Here is a 20,300-nt window from a genome sequence, read left to right on the forward strand (position 1 = left end):
ACAGCTGACCAGGTCAAGTGTTGGTCCCACTCAGAGCAGGAGGTTGGATGCAACCAGCATTCCTATGCTGTGATTAGTCTCCAGCTGAGTTTAGATTGACCCATTTACACATTTTGTCCATGCTGGTCCCCCAGACATTGCTGCCTCTTATTAGAGCTGCTGCTTCAAAAATTCAGGGACATTTCTGCTGAATCTGGGACTGTTCTCCAATTGCTCCTTTCATTCCTAGAGAATCATACAATAGTTTGGGTTGGAAGGGACCTTTAAAGGTCATCTAGTCCAACCCCCCTGCTGTGAGCAGGGACATCTTCAACTAGATCAGGTTGCTCAGAGCCCCGTCCAACCTGACCTTGAATGTTTCCAGGGATGGGGCATCCACCACCTCTCTGGGCAACCTCTTCCAGTGTTTCACCACCCTCAGCGTAAAAAATTTCTTCCTCATATCCAGTCTAAACCTACCCTCTTTTACTTTAAAACCATTATCCCTTGTCCTATCGCAACTGGCCCTACTAAAAAGTTTGTCCCCATCTTTCTTATAAGCCCCCTTGAAGTACTGTATGGCCACAATAAGGTCTTCCCGGAGCCTTCTCTTCTCTAGGCTGAACAACCCCAACACTCTCAGCCTTTCTTCATAGGAGAGGTGTTCCATCCCCCTGATCATTTTTGTGGCCCTCTTCTGGACCCCCTCCAACAGGTCCGTGTCTTTCTTATGCTGAGGGCTCCAGAGCTGGATGCAGTACTCCAGGTGGGGTCTCACCAGAGCAGAGTAGAGGGGCAGAATCACCTCCCTCGACCTGCTGGCCACGCTTCTTTGGATGCAGCCCAGGATACGATTGGCTTTCTGGGCTGCGAGTGCACGTTGCTGGCTCATGTCCAGCTTTTCATCCACCAGTACCCCCAAGTCCTTCTCGGCAGGGCTGCTCTCAATCCCTTCATCCCCCAGCCTGTATTGATACCGGGGGTTGCCCTGACCCAGGTGCAGGACCTTGCACTTGGCCTTGTTAAACCTCATGAGGTCCACACGGGCCCACTTCTCCAGCTTGTCCAGGTCCCTCTGGATGGCATCCCATCCCTCTGGCATGTCAACTGCACCACTCAGCTTGGTGTCATCTGCAAACCTCCTGAGGGTGCACTCAATCCCACTTCTATGTCATTGATGAAGATATTAAACAGTACCGGTCCCAATATGGCCCCCTGCGGGACGCCACTCATCACCAATTTCCATCTGGACATCAAGTCGTTGACTACTACCCTCTGGATGCAACCATCCAACCAATTCCTTATCCACCAAACAATCCACCCATCAAATCCATATCACTCCAGTTTAGAGAGAAGCATGTTTTGGGGGACTGTGTCAAAGACCTTACATTAAGTCCAGACAGACGACATCCGTGGCTCTTCCCTTGTCCACTGATGTAGTCCCTCCATCATAGAAGGCCACTAGGTTGGTCAGGCAGGACTTGCCCTTGGTGAAGCCATGCTGGCTGTCTCGAATCACCTCCCTGTCCTGGCAGTGAAGCTCTGGCAATGAAGCATGGTCAAGTTGCTAATGGTCTGCTGCATGTCATTACTGTGAGAGGTAAATATGACAAACCCCTAATACCACGACCTGTATCTGATACAGTCTGCCTCCTAGCAAAGATATTTCTAAACATAAGAAATCTACAACTGTAGAGTTCTTTCCAAAATTTGGAAAATAACGGCAGATTAAAGCATCAGAGATACCTTAACTTCAATAATCAGGCACATATTTACTGGGGATGTTAGCCTCTCCATTTGCCATCTCTTGCTCCCTTGCTATGACAGTGGCATCACATGCAGTGCTACACTGAGAGTACAAATGGTATCAGCACTGTGGCAGGAGAAAGAGGCTAACAGGGGAGCTAAGTTCGTCTCCATGGCTGGCACAGGCTGGGCAGTGTCAGTGTCTGCAAAGCATGGTGAGAACCCTCACAGCACAGCTCTTCCCACACCCGCCCTGGTGCTGCACCACAGAGGCCCTAACACTGTGGTTATATCTGAACTGCACACAGCCACCTGCTGTGTTTGCCTGAGCCGTGATTTAGTGATCTGAGGAATAAAAAAGAAAGGGGGGGGGGGGGGGGGGGAAGAGCAGCTGCCTGTAGTTGCATCAGAGTTGCTTCACCCCCTATAAGCTAAAAGAAAAAGCCTTGCTGAGCAAACATGGTCACATATCTGTGGAGCCTTCTAGTTTAAAAAGTGGAATCAGAAATTCAGTTCACTGTTTCAGTGCAATTTTTGGCCTCTCACTACACAAGTGTCACTGGAGACATTTATCTGCCATACTATGTGCTATAGCAACATATGCTCATAAACATTCCTTTTTACAGTTCTGAGCTGCAGCATAATTGCTTGTCTCTTGTTCATTGTATGGCAGCAGAACTGTTCATTAGTAAAGCTAACCACAACCAAAGACCATATATCCTGCACTCTTTATACGAGGTGGTTGCAAAGTGCAGTTAGTTGTGAAGTGCAAAGTCAGTTGCAGCTGATTTTAAGTCAAAACCACAAGTACTTGAAGCATTAGCCTAGGTTACTCACATGAACTAAAAATGTTGTTCAAGAGCCTCATCTCCATACATTATAGAGCAACACATAACCAGCTAAAAGATACAAACATCCTTGAAGTCAAACTGCCCATATTGGCAACAATACTCATAGAATATATGTACAAGAAAGATGAGGCAATGAATTCTTCTAACATACATTTTAATCTGCTTTAATATACCACTGCCTTTGGCACCAGGAAAGTTAATTATCTTGATTTTTATTATTTTCTTGATCTTATCTTCAGTTCAATCATTTTTTCCTGTAATGAACTCCTGAAATTGAATTTAATTTTATCCTATTAAAGCTTTTTTTGTGTGTGTGTATTAAAGAAATGTGCTGCGTAATGCATAGGGTAACTTGGCAAGATTCAATGATGAGTTCTAGAAATAAGAGGTTTTAATAATTATTTATAGTACAGGGTATACAACACCTCTTGAAATACATGTGTTGCTGTTGTATCAGTTAATTAGAAGAAAAATTTCTGCCAAGACCTACAGTTAGCAGCACTGCAGTACAGTGAAGTAACAGAGTGGGAGTATTTTTTATTTCTTTTAATTTATGAAGGAAGAGTCATTGCTGTGAGGCTAAACAAGTGGTAGAGCAGCTCACAGCTCTTTTGGGACTGATTGCCACTTTGATACTTGGCATATGAGAGTTTCCAGCAAGCTCAGACACAACATCCTAGGATTAGAACATCAATTTCTTTAGGGGATCATATACTTTAGATGGTAAGATAGCACCTTTTCATCAAAAGGCAAAAAACAAAGGTGGTAATAATAATAGCACACAGCGGAGTGGCTTAGCTTCCTATAAATCCTGGTCGCCTAAGGGAGCGGCCTAGCTCCTCGATTTGAAGCTTGGCTACCAATACTCATTACGGAGTTCAACTGAAGACTTTTTCTTTCAGTCACGTAAAGACTCTCAATATTTCAAAACTGCCTAGTGGATTTCCCAGCACAACAAAACTTCAGCTGAGAAATCCTGATGCTACTGGACAGGATGCTGGCACTTCCTAGAGACAAATCTAACCTTCATACTAACCAACATTAGCAAGCACTACTAGCTTATTACCTTTTCCTTTGTGTGCATTTACCATTAACTGGTAAATTGTCCAGCTGAAATTTTAAACTTTTTGGGAAGGGACTTAATCTTTCAATGCGTATATACTATACGACATTGCACAAGGCGATTTCTTCCTCCTTTAAACTAAAGCATGCTGTCTAAGAACATTCCTAGAATACGAATGTAAATCTAAGCTCAACTCCATTTTTATAATGTCCAGCAAACGCACTGGAAAATACTGCCCCTTAGAGCAATACAATCAATTCCTTTAGTTTATCAGAGGGATTGATGAAACAGATATCAAATACCATCTTCTTGACCTGCCTTGACACAAAGGCATGCTTGCCTTTGGATATGCACTGGATAAGTAAGTACTCACATTCCATAAAATAGGGGCCAGGTTCAATTCGCCATACAATTTGTCCTTTTTGCGTGCCAGTCACTCCCCGATTTTTGGAATCCCAGAAATTGGCTGGAGAGTTCTCATCTGAAAGAGGAAAGAAAAAAAAAAATTGTCATGTAGTATTTATAATAGTAGTTTTCTTGGTTTTCTGTTTCAAGAGGCCCAGATACAAAAAGTTACTTGTGTTAAAAAAAATTAAAAAAAAAAAATCAAACTGGCAAAAGATAAATGGCTTCTCTTTTACGGTTGATAGTTAGGTCAATTTATGCAGAGTGAGCAGACATACACACCGCCAAAGTAAATATATGGTTTCCTCTAAGAAGTGACCTGCCAAGGTAAAAAGTATTTAATGCCAAAACTTCCCTAACTCAACAGAGAGGCTATTGGGAGTGTATAGCTGATTGCAAGTTCATCACAGAGTTACCACACTGTTTTATACAGCAGTCCTGCTCTGCGATGTGAAAATCTAGCTGGGAAGTACAGAATTGCAACTAGAGGTATCAAGACTTACTTCAGTTTTTAATATATCCTATGTTTTAGACACTAGAGAGAATATTTTTATACATACACCAAAAAAGTCTGACACTTTCAATTTCCTGACACGTACAGTATTATTCCTTACCACTGAAGTCGAGCCAGAGGCTCAAAGCACAGAACTGTCACTTAGTAAGCCAGAGATACAAATGAGAGATTCAGCAAAATACATTCAAAAGAGGAGAACTGAGAGGCAAACAGTAAGTATCTGCAGATCAGTTTAGCAATATCAGTATTTTCCCCTCCCGAACTAAGGTTTTTATCATAACAGTAATGAACACAGGTCTTGGTGTTTGTTTTTTATTTACCTGCCTGTATTCAGGCATCCAGAACGCTGTATGAATGAAGGAAAACCAGAGTGAGAAGCTGTTTGAAAGGGCACGAAGGTTAGTTACGATGACCCAGAGGAAGCTGACATAAATCCAGCTTAACTTCTTTCGTACAGAAGTTCTTCGGAAGTATGCATCGTAACATTTTACAAGTGCATTTAGGCAGCTGTTTCTTAATTAGACAATTATACCTGCGACCTGAAATACAACATCCTAATTCTTTCCAGTGGTACTTGATATCCCTTAGTCTTAATTTTTTTTTTTTTTAATCCTGTTTTATCACATACATTTGAATGCATTCTGCAATCTTAAAAAGACTTCACTAAGAACTTAGCCCACTGTGGCTTTGTTTATGAAGCTCCTATCCATTCAAGCATGTTTTCATTGTACTTTGGTAGAAACTCCTGCACAAATAAGATTACAGAATTCTCACCTACATTTTAGAAATCCATATGCTACTTATGAAAGAATAATACACAATGCAACTTTGTTACTTCTATCTTAAAAATATAAACTTACACTAAAGCTTCTCTTTCTCCTTTTCATTCTGACTGTTTATCTCGGCGTATGCACGATAACTCTACTGAATCATGATTCGTGCAGTCTGTACATTCACATCCCAAACTGACATGCAAAGCATTACCAGACACATGCTGGACTTCTGTGATTGCTCAAGAGTAAGTTACACAATCTGGAAGAGCTCTGGAGAGTCAAGAGGCAACCATGGCAAGCCACTGACATTTTTATGCCTCCAGGCATGGGTGACTTTGAGAATTTTTAGAAAGCTGTGGTCTGAACACCTCAACATCACGACGAGTCCAGAATAGTTTCGTAATTATCTCAATGACAACGAGAAGGGAGAGGAGGGTTCTCCTAATGCCTGTGATCCTCCAGCATATAATACCCTCAGGCTTAACTTTTCGTGTGGAATCAACATGATAGTACATAAACTGCATACACCATAAAGTCAGGCACAGAGACAGTAAAAACTTAAAACATGTATAATTATTCTTCATTACAGCAAAAAACTTTCAGAGTAAACAAAGCTGTATCTCACCCATGTGTTTCTTTTTTTTCAAAGCTATATAAAGAGGAACTCTGAAAGTCCAGCCTGTAAATCATCCCATGGGCCTCAGAAAAAAAAGTCTCTGTATTTGGCTTGCAATTACACTTTAACCGAAACAATACACTGTTGACTTATTTATTTACTTTTTTATTTTTTAATGTGCCTTCCTAACCCAAGGCCCCACTATTATCTTCCAAAGACAGAACTCTGGGAAGCCATGAGATAGAGCTTAACTTCCAGCGAATCTATACTAGTGCCTACTTTGGTCCACCATACCAACTTGGTTATCCAAACCATCGCTACTAAATCACTGATACTCTGCCCATGCTATGATTGCAACAGAAGGTGGTGGAGACGAGGGATGAAAAATGCTGACAGACCACTGCCTGTCAGCAATTGACTCAATTACAGAATTTATGTTGGACAGCTTTGATTTTCTTCTGAAACAGCTGATTTTTTTTCTACTTTTATGATGTTATTCACATAGGCGAAAAAAATAACATTACTAATGCATATGGAAAAATAACTTCAAACCTCAGTTCATGGATTTTAAAAAAAGAAACTGAACAGCAAATAAAAATCAAATAGCATGAAAACATTAAAGTACACAATATTGGTGAAATTTACTTATCAACACTGCAATAAAAAAGTTAAACAGTGATAGTCTCAGTAATAGTCAGCTGTGCAAAAAAAAAAAAAGTGTTTGAGAGCTGTTGTGGTTTAACCCGGCAGGCAGCTAAACACCACACAGCCCTTCGCTTACTCCCCACACCCCAGTGGGATGGGGGAGAGAATAAAAAAATAAAATAATAATTAAAAAAAAAGTAAAATTCATGGGTTGAGATAAAGACAGTTTAATAGGATAGAAAAGGAAGGGAAAATAATAATAATGATAAAAGAATATACAAAATAAGTGATGCACAATGCAATTGCTCACCACCCACCGACCGATGCCCAGCCAGTCCCTGAGCAGCGGTCACCGCCCCCCGGCCAACTCCCCCCAGTTTATACACTGAGCATGACGTCACATGGTATGGAATAGCCCTTTGGCCAGTTTGGGTCAGCTGTCCTGGCTGTGCCCCCTCCCAGCTTCTCGCTGGCAGGGCATGAGAAACTGAAAAATTCTTGACTAGTGTAAGCACTACTTAGCAACAACTAAAACATCAGTGTGTTATCAACACTATTCTCCTACTAAATCCAAAACACAGCACTATGCCAGCTACTAGGAAGAAAATTAACTCTATCCCAGCCAAAACCAGGACAAGAGCACAAAAAGCAGTGTCAGAATTACCACTACCTCATCTCTCTTCTTCCCCATAACATATATATGTATGTACATGTGTATATACACACACACTATATACACATATATATATTCCATAGGGAACTTCAATTTTAAGAAGTTCTAGTCCCCTTTTAGCTGATAATTGTTGCTGTTTATGAAACTGGCAGCTGTTCCAGAATCTGGGCCAAAGAGTAGACATAAATATCCCTTCCCAGAACATAAAATACGCAACAAAATACTGTCTTACTGCATTGGTATCTTGTCCAGTGAGTCTATACTGCTGAAAGAAATAAAAAATGCAAGATGCACAGTATCTTTCTATCTTCAGTAATTCTTAGACACCAAATATTACAGGAAGTAACATTTCTCAGAGCTGCAACCCCTGCACAAATCAGCGTACGCGAGATATGTCCTAAAATGAATAGTGGGTAGTAATAAATATATCACTGTGTGGAACTTCACACTGACTAGCGCTCCTTGAAATCACTGTAAAGCAAACGTGTTCTGAGTAATAACGCTTTCTTTATTTAACTGCTAAGCAATCAGCCAAACCTGGTATTAAGAACTGAACTAATTTTTTTTCCACTTTCAGGCTTCATCATCTTACAACACCCTTTAAGGTAAGTTAGATACCAACGCAGCTGTAATACCCACAGCTTGTGCTCTCCTTGTCAGCATTGTAGTTCTCCACCTGTGCCCACAGCTCTGCCCTGATGTGACAGTGCATAGGATGCAGCTCCCTCTGGCATGTGTCAATTCGGTATGGCTATCTCATGTGAAAAGCAATACAGAAGTACTGGATAGATGGATGAACAGTGCAATGAAAGAAGAAGGTATCATTTTTACAGAATGAGTTTTCACAATAAGATTATACCCATGAAAGAGTTAAGAGCCATGAGAAGTTCCAGTATGCCCGTGCCTTTTCCGTACTGGGAGCCCAGAACTGGGACACAGCACTCAGATGTGTCTCACCAGTGCTGAGTAGAGGGGAAGGACCACATCCTTCAACCTGCTGACTAAGGCTCTTCCTAATGCAGCCCAGGATACCTGTGGATGGCCGGGGCACACTGCTGGCTTTTGTTTGACTTGTTGTCCACCAGGACCTCCAGGTCTTTTTCTGCAAAGCTGCGTTCCAGACGGTCAGCCCCCAGCTTGTCCTGGTGTCAGGAGTTACTCCTCCCCAGGGGCAGGACTTGGTATTTCCCTTTGAAATTCATGACATTCCTGTTTGCCCATTTCTTCAGCCTGTTGAGGTTCCTCTGAATGGCTGCACAACCATCTGGTTTATCAACTGCTACTCCCAGTTTTGCATGAAGACGTTACGGAAGACAGCGCTGAAAGCCCTGCTAAGCCAGTATCTGACATCAGGGGTCAGGAGGCTTCCGTGGAGTTCACGTTTTGTTCTTTGTGTCTTACCGCTTTCACTATTTCTGTCTTAGGAAAAAGAATAAGCTACCTGAAATCCATCACCTTGCAGAGTCATCTTGCATAGCTTAAACCAACAAATAAATAAATAAGATACAGTCTTTTATAAGACAGTTAAAAAGCACGAACTGCTACCGATTAATATGTGAAACAAGCCTGACAGTGCCAGTGCACAGACTGGTCATATGCAAACCAATGCTCATCTTCTGGTCCCAGTTTCTGTGGTCAGTAGTGTTAGGTTATGTGATAAAAGGCTTGCCTCCATGAATACGAAGGATTTTCATTCTTCAAATACAAAAGCATTATAGAAGTCCCAAACTCCTAGTGTGGAAACATCACAGATTGCTTACTGAATAGGAAAAAATTTAAAAGTTCCCTATAGCAATCTGAGAGCTTCAAACTTTTGCATACTGATCTCTTTTCTGTAACACATTTATAAAGATGCTTATATGCAGAGCTCAGGGAGAAGGTGATGCTTAACAGATTCCGAATGTCACTGAATGGTTTTAATTATACACAATTTTACAATTTTCATCTTTCGCTACCATATATGGGTATTCTAATTCACAGCTTTTGAAAAATCTGTGCAGCTTATCTGAGAAAAGATCAATCATGCCAGAAACACCACTGTATCCCTGCATAATTCTGTTATCCTCATTTGGGATTTACATCCCAATCTCCATTTTTTCATCCCCTTCTGGAAGATGTTTTATGCAAAATCTTTTGCAGTGCTTGTATTGTTTATTCTTAATTTAAAATTTTAAATTAAGTTCAGATTGTCAAAATGCTGACTTCCTTAGCATTTTAGGTTGATTTTAATAAATTCTTGGGCACTGAAGATGATGTGTGTGATGCATCCAATTGTTAAGAGGAGTGTTTGTACTCAGCCCTGGGAAACTTACAAAGCAACATCTAACTGTTATTTCTCTTGTCAGGAGTTCTCTTAGAGTACGTATCAGAGGAGCTGGAAGGCTGGTAGATAGCAAGGCTACGTATAGTTTTGTCTCAAGCTGATATTCATCAATCTGTCATCAGTTTCTCTCATAAGCATACTATTAAGAATGATCATCCTCTATGTATTTTACTCTGTCATTTCACTCAGTCTTTAGAAGTAACAGGTTTGTAGTTAATCTGCATCGGAGGATATTTCTGAACTTAATTTTGAGCCAACCATCAGGAAATCTCTAGAATGGCATTTCCAATGTAAAAAAGAAATCTGATTTACATGCATTTTACTGCATGACTTCCAAAACCTCAGTCCTGGTGCCAGTAAGTGCACCCTGCTTTTTTGTGTGAGCCCAGACTTCCAAGCAGTAAAACAGACTGTCATCAAAATGTAAGATTAGTAAGAACATTCCAAAGAGTACTTACTGTGGATTTTGAGCAACTGACTGGGAAAGTTTGTAACACTAAATTTTGTGCAGTATTTTCACTTCGGTAACCTCTAATAATTTTAATTCTAGAAATACTTAAAAAAACCCCAAAACCCACAACCAAAAAATCTGTGGGTAATCATTAAAGAAGTAGCACAAAGTTTAGTGAACTAACGAACTAAATCAATTTCTCCTTTATATCCAAAATATGCTTAAAAGCAATTGAAAACTGCATCAGGACACAATTAAAGGAGAAGACAAATTTTATCACCTGAGGCCTCACTGCTTTTCTGGAAAGCCAGTAAGTAAATTAACAATTTCAAGGCAGAGCTTCCATTGCAAGCATTATTATAATAAATCACATTATGTCAACCCATTTAAAATACACTACATATCAGTTACTACTGTACAAACAAATATTAACCCACTACGTACAGCTTACGTTCTGTGATCTTCAGAATTCCCCATCTCAGTCTGTGAACAGTTCACAGGCTGTCTGGTGGAACCAAAACATTTCTCACGGAAGACAGCACTAGCGTATGCAGTACATTCCTGAAATTAAAGATCAACACTTAGTTGCACCTTCTAGCCTTACCTGGCCATTCCAAAGGATGTTTGTGGATCTTAAACTGCATTCCTCCATCTGAGCCCAATTAACAAACTGAAGAATAAAAAAGCTGAACGTTTTACAGGACAGATCCTGAAAACAGCATCCCTGTTCCCAATCACAAACGGTATTTTCTACGAAAGTTGCCTTCTGGACCCAGCCTGTGCAGCTCAAGTTTGGAGGCTTTAGCTCTGTATTAGCACTGTTGCATAATCTCAGCTCCACGAGGCACGTCTGTCCTCTCCCTTCCTCTTGTCATTTGAAGGAAAGGGTTTTAGAAGGATGTTCTCAAACTCCCTGGCAGTTTCTAGCAGTTATACACAATCTTCTGCCTCTTCTCCTTTAATCAAGGGTTTATCGAGGTTCAAACAGCCCATGCTAAAACATATGAAGTATTATGTCCTTCAAGCTCAGCTATTTGCGGCCACTCCCCTCCAAAGGGTACAGGATGCCGAAGCCCCATCCTCCCTCCACTTCCTTCCTCGCCTTGTCCAAGGGAGGATTCCGAGGCACGGCCACGGCCCCGCAGCGTGGGGCGGGCTGATGTGAACAGGAGGATCATCAAATCCTAGAAATGACGGCAAGGCAGCCACAGCAATGAGCACGGCAGGATCTCACTGGAATTGCTGGCTTTTGTTTACTCAGTATTTCGCTCTCCCGCATGACTTCCCCACGAATCCAGTTACTTTAGAGAAGACGAGACTGCTCCATGACATTTGGCTGGGATGAAGCTGCCTTTAACCCAGGATAACTCTGCACTGGGCACTCCTGAGCAGGACGATAAGCAGGTGGCAGAGAGCTGCTATTACTACCTCTCCTCTTTCCAGGTTGGTAAATGCCACCTCAGCGCAGGGGCTCAGACAAGGCTCCATTTTGCTGATCAGATGCTCTGACTGCTCACAAGCCTCCTGGTGGATGCTGGCAGCTGACCTACAACTCCTTCAACTTACAGCAAGGACCCAAACTGTGCTAAAGCGGTCCTGGTACCACAAGAACAAAAAGGGTACTTAAAGGTATCTTTGCAATCTGGTCCATGGTCTGCAGATCGAGTCCTTCGCAGCGCACATTTCATGAAATTGTACGCTTGGGGAGCACTAGGTTCAAGCTCTCAAAGCAAATCTTGGTTTTCCTAGTAATAATCAGATAACAAAAGACAGGGGAAAAAAAATAACTCTTACAGGAATATTTATTCATACTCAGCTTGAAGACTTGCCAAAAAATGCTTCCAGTCAAAGAAAATAAGATGGACTTTTTGCTACCAAGAACTGAAGCTACTGTATTACTTTATATTTGCATGAGCACCTCTAGGAATTGTATTTTCAAAGGACAGGAGGGGAAAGAACACCAGAACTGGACTACTGTAAGAGAAAATTAAAACACTGCTGTGTACTAAATGGCTGGAAACTGTCCTCCCTTGAATGCCAACAGAGCAACCGTCCAAAAAGTTGAGAACAACAAAATTCTTGGACAGTCTTAAAAGCTGCCTAAGCAGCTACTAGATCCTACTACATGCTATCACAGATCTCTTTATTCTTCGTGCCACTTTGGAAAACTTGGACAGTAACGAAAATATAAGACACAAATTTTCAGCTGAGAAAAGCAGGGGCAGAAAAGTAAGAGGCGGAGAAAGGTACAACAGATGCTCTTACAGCCTCACACAGGAGAGCGTGTTTGGGCTCTACATGAAGGTGATGGTGCACTGCCAGAGGCTGCAGGGTGACACTCTGAACTCCAACCTAGACACAAATATCAGCCTCCTGGTGACACAGTCCTGCTGTATTAGCAGTGAAGGATCATAATCATCTATAGTCAGATATTTGACCCAGGGTCAAAAAAGCGAGGAGGTATTTGCCACATATATTATGTTGCTGGCATTTATTGCACTCTATTACTTTACACAGCAAGAGCAATTATTCATTTTTCTACCTGTGACTGCAGGATGGTCAGAAAGCAGCTGTATTTCTCTAACACTTCACTCCTACTTCAGCTGAGGAAACAGAACAAAGGTAGAAGCCATACCATACACCCCATCCAAACACTGAACAATGAAACCTTTTTGCTATTGAAACTTAAATTAACAGAGTGGCAAGATCCTTGCTCTCATTTTCATACACAGCCTTTATTCTTACACTGGCCGTAAGATGGACTATTTCCTTCTTTTTCAAGAATTCTACTACTACATTTTGTTTCCTTCTATACATGTGCTAACACTTCAACGTGGGGATCAGAGCATCTCCATGTGCCCTCACACAACGTGATATTTCAAGGCACAGCAGCAGCTCAAAGGATTAGTTAACTAGAATGCAGGACATAAAGGTATTGCAAAAAAAATACAAGTACTTTTTTCAGACATATGACACAGTACAATGGCAGGAATAAAGTGGAATTCCACTTCTCTGTATTCAAAGTAAAGACATCATTTAAATTCAAAGCATTCAAAGACAAAAATAAATCCTCTCACCCATCTCACTGGCAAAAATTCAAAAGCGTAACAATGGGAAGGAAATGACCTCAAGTTTAACCTCTTTCCTGAAAATCTTATTAATCCTCCGCCATAAGATGATGTGAATTTCATTCCCATCTACACTTCAGGTTTCACATGTGTGCCAGCCCCACGGCTCAAGCACTCTGTGCAGCATGGGTCACCAACCAGCTGATAAGGCTCACCTGGAAGCCAGATGCTACACAACACACATACACAATGCTTGGGTGTTTCTGCAACACACCACAAGAGACCGGATACTATGAGAAAGGCATAATGTTAGACAAAAAAAATTAAGCTAGAGAACAACACAATAAACTCTGACATATGGTACAGCATGCCCTTAGACATAAAGACCATTAGATACTTCATCATATTGCAGAAAAGTCCCTACATCTTTGCAAAATGTTAATAAATCACCTACCATTTAGTTCACTGAGGTCCAGCTGGCTTTATGTGGGTGTAAATATAGCATGGGGGATGCTTCCACCTCCTCCTGAAGGAAGCATCACACAGCTGAGGGAAGAGCTGCACCACCTCTCACATCAACTCACAATTGTCTCAGCTGCTGATGGTTTGGGCAAAGGGACATCTGCAGGAGGTGGAGACAGCCTGTTCCTCAGGGGCAAAGCCAAAATCAGGGGCCACCAGGCAGGGAACAGTTTGGAAATCCAGATTTAGGCCACCAATGGTTCCTGAAGTTGGACTACACTTATAATCTAACATATTAAACTAACTCAGTGGTCTATCATATTATAAAGATTAGAGAATAGGAGGACAGCAAAGATGCAAGCAATATACTGAGGAAAAGAGGAGCCCGTCTCTCTCCTGTAGCATCACCCTTGACACTTTCAGAAATCTTCCCCCCCCCCCTTTTTTATTTTAAGCACTTCGCTGTGTCTCACACCTTCTTAAAACTCCAATACAAACCTATCTTCACAACCATCATTCCTTCCCAGTGTGCTCCTCTCTGTGACATCCAGTTCCCCACCATATCCCCAAACACACCCCAACACTCCCACAACCTTGTAGCCTAAAGGTGATTATCTCCTGCTTTTTATGGTAGCAAGTCCAAGAAAAACAAAAAAACCCTCTGTCTACAAGTATCCTAAAGGCCTGTTATTCTGGGACAGGACTGTTTAGCAAATCTAGAAACACAAGCCATTTTTCCTAATTAACCGTAAAAGGTCATTTGGGGGGTAAATATCATCAGAGCTAAATTTTAAACAAACAAACAAAAAAAGGCTGTATCTAAGCTTTTCTGTGTCATATTTAATCTGCCAGTCTCAGTTTATTGTGGAATGTTTTTCATCATTTTCCTTCTTGACTGCAACCTTATATGGTGTCAGATAAGCACTTGTTTGCTGGCAGTGCATGAGCTGCTGAGCTTGCTTGTGCTGCACACAGAAGAGGACTGCAGCTTCCCAAGAATAAAGGGCATGCACTTTTATCTGTGACCATGTTCCCATCACAAGTCTGTGCCAGAAAAACTAGAAAATATAACAAAGTATTCCTGCTGTAGAAGACATGACACCAGCGGAGCTGTGCTTTTGTCAACATAGCCTATCCTGCCCCCGGATAAATTCTGCTTGTAAATAAACATTACCAACAAAAGCACAATTTTGCTAGCACAGCTGCACTTACAGAGAGAGCTTTCTCTGGTGTGGCTGTCTTGGTACAAATCATATGTAATCTCACAGCCAGCGGAAAGTGAGGGGTCATTTATTTCATGGCCTTCATGCTGGGTTTTTTATGGACCAGCAGCATCTGGTCACGTATGCAGATACCCAATGCAGAAAGGTACCAGAGAAACTGAGGGTTTTGCTTTGTGGGGTTTTTTTTTCTGGTCAAACATTTCTGAAATGGAAACAGTGGAAATCACTTCAGGAAGTGCCAGATGGTTATGGCAGCCCTGTCAAGTCTACCATTGGCGTCAGCAACCCCATTCCTCTCCCTCCTTCATAGCCCCAAAACGTACTTGGAACAACTCCTCCTCTGCTATAAGATCATTATTATAATTCAGTCTGCTTCTGCTCTCCAACAACAGTATGTATTTTAATTATCTGAGAACTGGAATATTCAGGCTAGTTAAAGTTTGGACAGCACTGAGTGGCCCATAATATATAGGAAATTAGACTGAATGATGTAATGATCTCTTCTGGGTTTAATTTTGGTAAAATTTATGCTCATCTGAGAACCATTACTAGCTCGTAAGCTAATCTTAAGTACGCTTTATTCCACATGTAATTCTCCTGTAACTGACTTACCCTTCAAAAAGAGGTTTTTCTTGTGGAACTGTCAGCAAACACAATTGCCATAACTGAGAGACCTTAAAATAGAGTCAAGATGACTGTCTGCTATTTTTTCCTTTTTTTTATGCTTGCAAATCTAAAAATAAAACACCATTTTGAATCATTATGAAACATACATCTGCCCTTTAAACATCATACACATCACTGAAATGCACATGTGTAAAGAGCACAACAGGCTAGAAGAGATCTTTAAAATATACGCATGTTATTTTGAAACTGTTGCAAGTGTCTTTTGTTCTATTTATATTTATGAAATTTTAAAATCAGATACCAGCAAACAAGTACTTGGCAATTGTCCACCAAAACTTACTGAAACATTAGGCTTGAGTACTCACCTTTTTCTCCAGCTTACATTTTGCAATATGCCTCATGTTGGCTACCCATGAAGCAGAGTAAATTTATTACCAGCATATTTGCTATTACTGATCTGTAGGTTTGCACAGAATGTTTTCTAGTTTCCTTCTTTCCTTTTATGTCCATCCTTCTGCTCCCTTTTCCTTATTCCTCCAGCCGCTCATACTATCAAAAGAAACTATCCCACTTTAGATGGTATTTACAGTAGTACTGGTACATTATTATCAGACACCCTATCAGTGGTAAGATGGGTACCCTAAGAAGTATCTAAGGCAAGTATCAAGCCCGTTACTACCTGTGTAATAAACTACAAAACCTCCTGCCCTAATTAACAGGAGCCATCCCAGCCCTAATTATCAGTAACCATCCTATTTCCCATGCCCTACAACTTAATAATGACATGTGAGTATTTTAAAAATTCACATAAATTTTGCAAACAGTTTTTGACAAGTATTGTGCTAATTTCCTTCTTTCACCCTCTTGTCCTAAAACTGAGATTATGATATACTGTAAGAAACTATAATTTATTAACAAAGTTTTCAGGTTAATAAATTTATCAAGTAAAAAAACCTTACCTGACAGATGATCCTTAAAACTGCTGGAAAGTCAGAACTAGTTATTGATCACAGTAATCAGCAATAATTTTAAAAGCACCATTCTAACTTACTCAAGTGACACAAATTCCTCATTTCTGCGATTATCTTCTACAAAAACTGACCTGAATTCACTGGTGCATTATTCACTTGATGTGCTTTTTGCATTATCCACTTGATGTGCTTTTTTTCCATTCATATTTTAACAGACATATTACTGGCAGAAATATTTATATTTTAGCAAGTGTTAGAAAATATTCATACATCACAAAGGATGAACTCAATCACTTCAGATCAGGAACTGTCACCTACTGTATGTGCAACACCTTGACTGACAAGACCTTTCAAGCACTGCAGAGATACAGAGAAACACCAGCCAGTCATGAAGAGGTACACCTGAAAAGTAACTTCACGATCTTCACTCACCAAAATAAAGGAACTCATCAGCACAAGAGCTGTGTCACTCAGCAAGAGCTTGCACTTCTAATCCTCAATTCATGTCACAACTTTCAATGAAAGAGCTGCAGGCCCAAGTAGATTCATTAGGTATATATAATAATTCTGAATAAATTCGGAAAAATCTTTATTTGTATATATGCAAATTTCAAGCAAACAAAAAGGCTAAGTTTAGTAAATATATTTCTTTTCTAGAACTGACAAGTAATATGCAACTCAGAAGAAAGTACAAGAGATAAAAGGTATGTGTTTCTTCTTAAACCCCTGTAAGGGCACCAAGTATCCTAATGAGATGAAATCTCATTTGTGGGGAGCTCTCAGGCATGTAATGGGAAGGAGGCGCTCCCTTGCCAGATGGCATGTTCTGCTGATGGCCATGAAGAAGAATGAGTGTAACCACGAAAACGACTTAAGTGTTTTAGCTGCCCACATATGCATACCCTCCACCAGTTATGGCAAGTGGCTTTTTGTGCAGGTGAAAGTTTCAACCAGAATCACTGAAGGTTTCCGTAAGATTTTTATTAAAAAAAGATGAATTCATCATTAGCAAGGGTGTAAAACTCAAAGCACAAAACATTCTGAGCCACAGAGCCAGCATCACCCAAAGAGCTGACCCAGCCTTTGCACACGATGATCCATCAGCCGCTTTTATGACCAACTAGTTGGGTGGTTTTATTTTGCTTTTGATAGTAAATACCACCTTCAGGTTTCCCAAAGCTCTGCTTTCTTTCCTGGAATGAACCAGCACGGAGCAAAGTCAGTGCCAGACACACTCTCCAAGGGCCCTGTGGAGGTTCATTTAACCACTGAATCAGTCCTGCATTTTCAGCCCTTGTTTTACTTGGTGTTTATTTAGCTTTTTTGTGTGTGTGTGAAAGTTTTATTTATTGCTAGGGACGAAGGGCTAAAACAAGAAGCCCTAGATGCAGTATACCCACAGACCAGATAAAATGCTAGAAAAAGGAGTTTTCCCACATACAGCAGCTGACATCTAGGGATCCAGGAGGTTAGTTTGGGTTTTGTCTTCTCAAATGGTTGATGGTTTGAACCCTGGAACTATTGCCATAGCACAAATATCTCTGGATTTCCAGCAACATGGCATCCTTCAACACTGGGTGGAGACAACTGATTCATCACTGAAAAGAAAGGAAAGGAAAGACTGCATCCGGATTCCTCAGCTTTGCTTTTGATTGCACTTGATTATTGCTTGCAGTTTCTGACGGTGTCTGATCAATATTCTTTTTAATCTGTTCCAGCCCTTTGACAGTCACAGTATCAGCTGGCATCTCATTCTCAGTGTTCGAGTCCATTCCCATGTCTAATACAGAAACATTTCTAAAAATGTTTTTTTCCTTGCCAGTTCCAAGTGATTTCTCACTGCCTTTTAGAAATCCTTCTAGTTTCCAGAAGTTGTCAACAAAATATGTCTTTGCAGCACATATCTCTTGAGGATCTTGTGGGATTTAATATTCCCTTAGCAGCTGTTATTTTTTAAGCTTATCTTCAATATTATGAGCTGTTTAAGCAGGAATGCAAACTAGTCTATTGTTGTCATCTGACAGTAATAGGTTTCTTAGGGAATTTATTAGAAAGTCAGAGAGCTGGCTGCTTTGGAAAAATATTTGTATTTAATCAATACACTTTTGTCATACTTTAACTTTGCAGTAATCTAAACCAAATGTAAAACCCACTAACAAAAAGAGGAAACAGCCCAAGAATACAGGTTCTAACCCGAGGCAGAAACAGGCATCAATGCTTCCTTCTTGTGCCTCTATTAAAGAGTGAGCCCATTAACTATGATATTGTTGATACTTCTGCATAAGCAATTGCTCCTTTCCTTTCTATAAACCACATAACCTCTAGCTTAAGTAAACAGTAATGTCCTCCTATTTTATTTAGATACATTTGCTAAGACATCCAAATGGCTGATAAGTAATGCTGTGGAAAACCTACAGATAGAGAGGAATAACAGGTCAGCATAAAGAGAGCACATCCATGCAAGCAGTGCACTAAGGAAGCCTATTAAAGGAATATGCTGAATCACTATCCTTCACTACCTTTGTCACCATTAACACTGATTTTCCTGGCCAGCTACACTTTCCACCTCCCCCTCAGTGCCTCATGATGGCAAGATCTAATGCAGATTCCTCATCTTGTAGATTTTCCATTGCTGAAAAGCTCTTCCAGGCTCTTTACAGTCTCTTCACCTGAAATGAGTTTATTCCAAAAACTTTGTTCTGAACTGGAATAAAAGTAGACCTAAACATTATATTATTTCAAAAATTATTAATGAGGCCACTGCTGCTATTTGACTTCAAATGTGCTGAGATGCTTTACTGTTGCGAGAAGTATTTCATACTCCTAGCTTTGACCAGATTCCTCCTTCTACCTACCTCCTGTTTTTGATGTAAGGATTCAGGATTCACTTTAGATTTGATATGGCTATCAATAATTAGCAGAATGAATACATTATATAGGATAGTCTGAGTTCATTATGGAGCCCAGCAAAGCTATAAGAAGTGAAACATCATCTCTGAGTATTTACTACTAATGTTGCACCTGAAAGAAAATATTTTAAACGTTCCCAAAGACATGTATTATTCCCTTATTGGTAGATTACAACAGTCAGCACTACTCAATATGGTAGCATATATCCAAGAAGCAGGCAAGCAATATACAAAAACAACAAAAAAGAAACCTATGGCTTTAAAAGTATATAAAAATGCTTTCTTAAACAAAAGATTTCAGATTGGTAATATTACACCTAACTATGCACAATTTCATACCGTGAGCTCTGATCCTGGAAGCTCCGTTAATACAGTTTGTGAACTGAGTCCCTGGGGCATAATATTCAGATGAGCTGTGGTTTCTGCATTTTTGTATAATTTTATATTGTGTGTCATTGATTACTTGCAAACATAGACTATCCCATTTTGGGATCTGGCACTAGCATGCTGACATTGCAGAATTTAACAGCACAATTAAGGAAACACTGTAGACACCACGAGAAGGGTTTTTTGGATGAGCATATGACTGAAGCCTGACCCAGTTCACTCTTCAGAAGCACATCATGATTTTTTCAGTCATTTCCACCAAACAATACAGTGGGTTATACGTTGTATTAATATTCAAGCAGACACAGGATAACCCAGAAATAGTTCAGGAGCGCAGCACATTCTAAATTTGCACACACACTTTCAAAGACGCTATTTTTGCAAGGTATACAGGCACAGGAAATCTAATTTGTTCACTTCTGTCTCGGTGCCTGCATACTTGTACTGTCCCTGACCTGATTCAGGTTCCCTTGGACTGCAACCTGGGGCTTGTTTACTTGACAAAAATTTACAAGTTTTTGCCAGTTCTTTGCTGAAGAGACCAAACCCATTTTGTCACAACGTGCCGGCAGTTTGTCATGATGGCTGTAGCCACCTACATTTGCTGATTTTCT

The 20,300-nt window shown here is 40.5% G+C and overlaps 1 protein-coding gene across 4 annotated transcripts in view; it reads right to left on the bottom strand.

Moving 5' to 3' along the window:
- The window catches only part of HECW2 (HECT, C2 and WW domain containing E3 ubiquitin protein ligase 2), a 175,675-nt gene that overhangs the window by 87,298 nt on the left and 68,077 nt on the right, over window positions 1-20,300 (bottom strand). For 3 of the 4 annotated variants that reach the window (XM_076342260.1, XM_076342258.1, XM_076342259.1), the window contains exon 3: window positions 4,013-4,120. In XM_076342260.1, coding sequence (XP_076198375.1) covers window positions 4,013-4,120 — 108 coding nt within the window. Of the gene's footprint in view, window positions 1-4,012; window positions 4,121-17,831; window positions 17,837-20,300 lie in introns of those variants that run through there. The other variant, XM_076342261.1, reaches the window with a different exon arrangement.

The sequence above is a fragment of the Aptenodytes patagonicus genome, chromosome 6 (assembly GCF_965638725.1).
Source record: "Aptenodytes patagonicus chromosome 6, bAptPat1.pri.cur, whole genome shotgun sequence".
In the NCBI taxonomy this organism is placed as follows: Eukaryota; Metazoa; Chordata; class Aves; order Sphenisciformes; family Spheniscidae; genus Aptenodytes; species Aptenodytes patagonicus.